The sequence below is a fragment of the Scylla paramamosain genome, chromosome 29, assembly GCF_035594125.1.
Source record: "Scylla paramamosain isolate STU-SP2022 chromosome 29, ASM3559412v1, whole genome shotgun sequence".
Classification (NCBI taxonomy): Eukaryota; Metazoa; Arthropoda; class Malacostraca; order Decapoda; family Portunidae; genus Scylla; species Scylla paramamosain.
In genome coordinates, this window is record NC_087179.1 from 15,206,880 (window position 1) to 15,209,379 (window position 2,500).

Genomic DNA, 2,500 nt, shown 5'->3' on the forward strand with positions numbered 1-2,500 from the left:
AGGCGAAGGCGGAGGCGGTGACGCAGGAAGCAAACAGTGTTGAGAGTGAGTGCCTTACCTTGGGCACGGCGAAGGCATCGTGTTGAGGCGCCGCAGCCGCCGCCGCTGCCTGCCCCGCGCCCAGCTCCTGCTGGCTGTGGCTGCGGAGGAAGGTGCGGGGCAGCGGCGGGGTGTGGGCCTGCTGCAGCTGGTGGGGCGGCGTGGAGGGCTGCGGCAGCTGCTGCAGGGGCACGGGAGACTGGTACACAGGAGGTGACTGTGTGGGCACCGGTACCAGCTGCTGCTGCCGCTGCTGCTGCTGCTGTGGCTCCCGCGCCTGCTGCTGCTGTTGCTGCTGCACATCCTGCTGGTGGTGCTGGTGGTGGTGTATGGCGGGGCGGTACTGCTGCTGTTGCTGCTGGTGGTGTGTTGGAGAGGGCAGGAAGGTGGTGGTGGTGGGGGAGGTGGAGTATAGCATCCCTGTGGTGGTGGAGGCCGTGGTGGCGGGGGCGGAGGGGGCCACGGGCAGTTCCGGGGAGGCCCCCTCCACCTCCGGCAGCATGTCCTCCTCCGGCACAGACGGTAGCCCGGCCCCGCGCACCGCCAGCATCTCTGAAACACCACGCCGCCATGTACTGCACCGCCATCACCATCACTATCGGTCACCACAAAGTCATCACCACGCATCAGTCACCACCAGTCATTCATCACCACAGCAACCACAATCACCACCGTTCCAAATACCTCATCACCAACACTACAAACACCACACAAACACACACAATCAATAACCACAATGGCATGCAGCTTTCCGCCAAGCAATGCATCACTACTATCACCATTCCAGCCGGTGCACACATTTCATGCTCCATCATCTTCATAAAAACCATCACACACACACACACACACACACACACACACACACACACACACACACACACAATAATAATAATAATGATAATGATAATAATAATAATAATAATAATAATAATAATAATAATAATAATAATAATAATTATGTATATATTATCTTTCAGAGGCAGTAGCTATATCAACTGAAATTAATGAAATGATGTTAAGTAAAAGTGGAAAAGTAGCACTAGTAGTTGCTGTAGTTGTAATAATAGTAGTAGTACTAGAATGTCATTCGAGTTTATATGGATAAAAAGCAACTTACATCAGATATTTTTTTGAAGATTTAATTAATGGAGCGCCTCATATTTTCCCAGATTTGGACGCGTTAACTAAAGTTTTGGCCGGCCATGTGTGTGTACGTGTGTATGTGTGTTTCAAAGTGTGTAGGTAAGCCAGTGTCGTGTAGGTACTCCTGTAGGCATCACTCTCCACTAAGTTCGCCGAGCTTCGTTCATCAGGCGAGTGTCATGGAAGTCTCATCTATTTATTAACGTATGGGATAAACTTAGCAAGTCCTCGGTTTAAGATTTAACTTACTCTTATTATAAAACTTACTCTCATTACAAAAACTTACTCTTTCTTATTAAAAACTCCGTCTTATTGTGCATTCGATCTCTTTCATTCCCTGCCTCGCTCTCAATTATGAAGATAAAACCTGAATTCCCAGCAATGACTTTAGATTGATCAGCGAAGCCCAGCAATTTCCCTCCCCAAGTCTGTGTCCCACTCCCACCCCAGTAACGAAAAATGGCAGAGTTGCCCGCATTGTAGAAGTGTTTCTTGCCTCTGACCGCATGGAGGGAAAGGTGGAGGTATAGTAGGAGGAGAAAAACATCTTCCCTGTCCCTTTATCAAACCTTTCCCTTCTCTTCCCTTTCTTGCCGTCAGTTTTTGCAAGCCCTGTGTGACCCCCGCTTTGCCGAGCCCTGGCCGGTATAGCAGAGCAGTAGCAGTAGTAGTAACAGTAGTAGTGGTGGTAGTAATAAGTGGTAGTTCCTTGCCTAAGTGAGTGGAAAGCTTTTGTCCTGTTTCCCCCTCCAGGAGCTACTGTTACTGCTACTTACGAGGGCCAGGGTAGGAGCCAGGGTATCCGGGATAAACAAACGTATGCATGATGGTTGGTTGGTTGGTTGGTGGGTAGGTGGGTGGTAGGTTTTCAAGTTGTCAGGTTCTCACAGCGCTGGGGAAGACATTGTGGCTTTCCTTGGTGGGTGGCTGACGAGCGAGTGGCAAGAGTCCAGGGAATACGTAACCTTTAGAGGAAGGATCAGAGTTCGTGGGAAGTTTTCTGAAAGACGCTGAAATGGGACGGACTGACTGACTGACTGACGGACGCTCTGTCGCTCACTCTTCACACCTTTCGAGTCTCTGGCACGGCCCGCGACGCAACGCAGGGGGAAGGAAGTGTATTGGGGCGAGAGAGAAGTTCAAATGTAGAGGGAAGCGCGAGTGGCGAGAAGTTGAAGTCGGGGCCGTGAGGGAGGATTGAGGTGGAGGTGGTGGTGAGATCTCCGATGGTAGCAGTGGTGGTAGTCGGTGCCAGCAGAGCGGACCAGAGCAGGGTAGAGCGGCCAGCGAGGAAGGGTGTGGTGGTAGGAATGGTTGT

The 2,500-nt window shown here is 51.2% G+C and overlaps 1 protein-coding gene across 2 annotated transcripts in view; it reads right to left on the reverse strand.

The window, feature by feature from the left end:
• LOC135115397 (carbohydrate-responsive element-binding protein-like) overlaps positions 1 to 2,500 on the reverse strand; it is an 86,019-nt gene that overhangs the window by 16,712 nt on the left and 66,807 nt on the right. For both annotated transcript variants that reach the window (XM_064032139.1, XM_064032137.1), the window contains one exon: positions 59 to 591. In XM_064032139.1, coding sequence (XP_063888209.1) covers positions 59 to 591 — 533 coding nt within the window. The remainder of the gene's footprint in view (positions 1 to 58; positions 592 to 2,500) is intronic.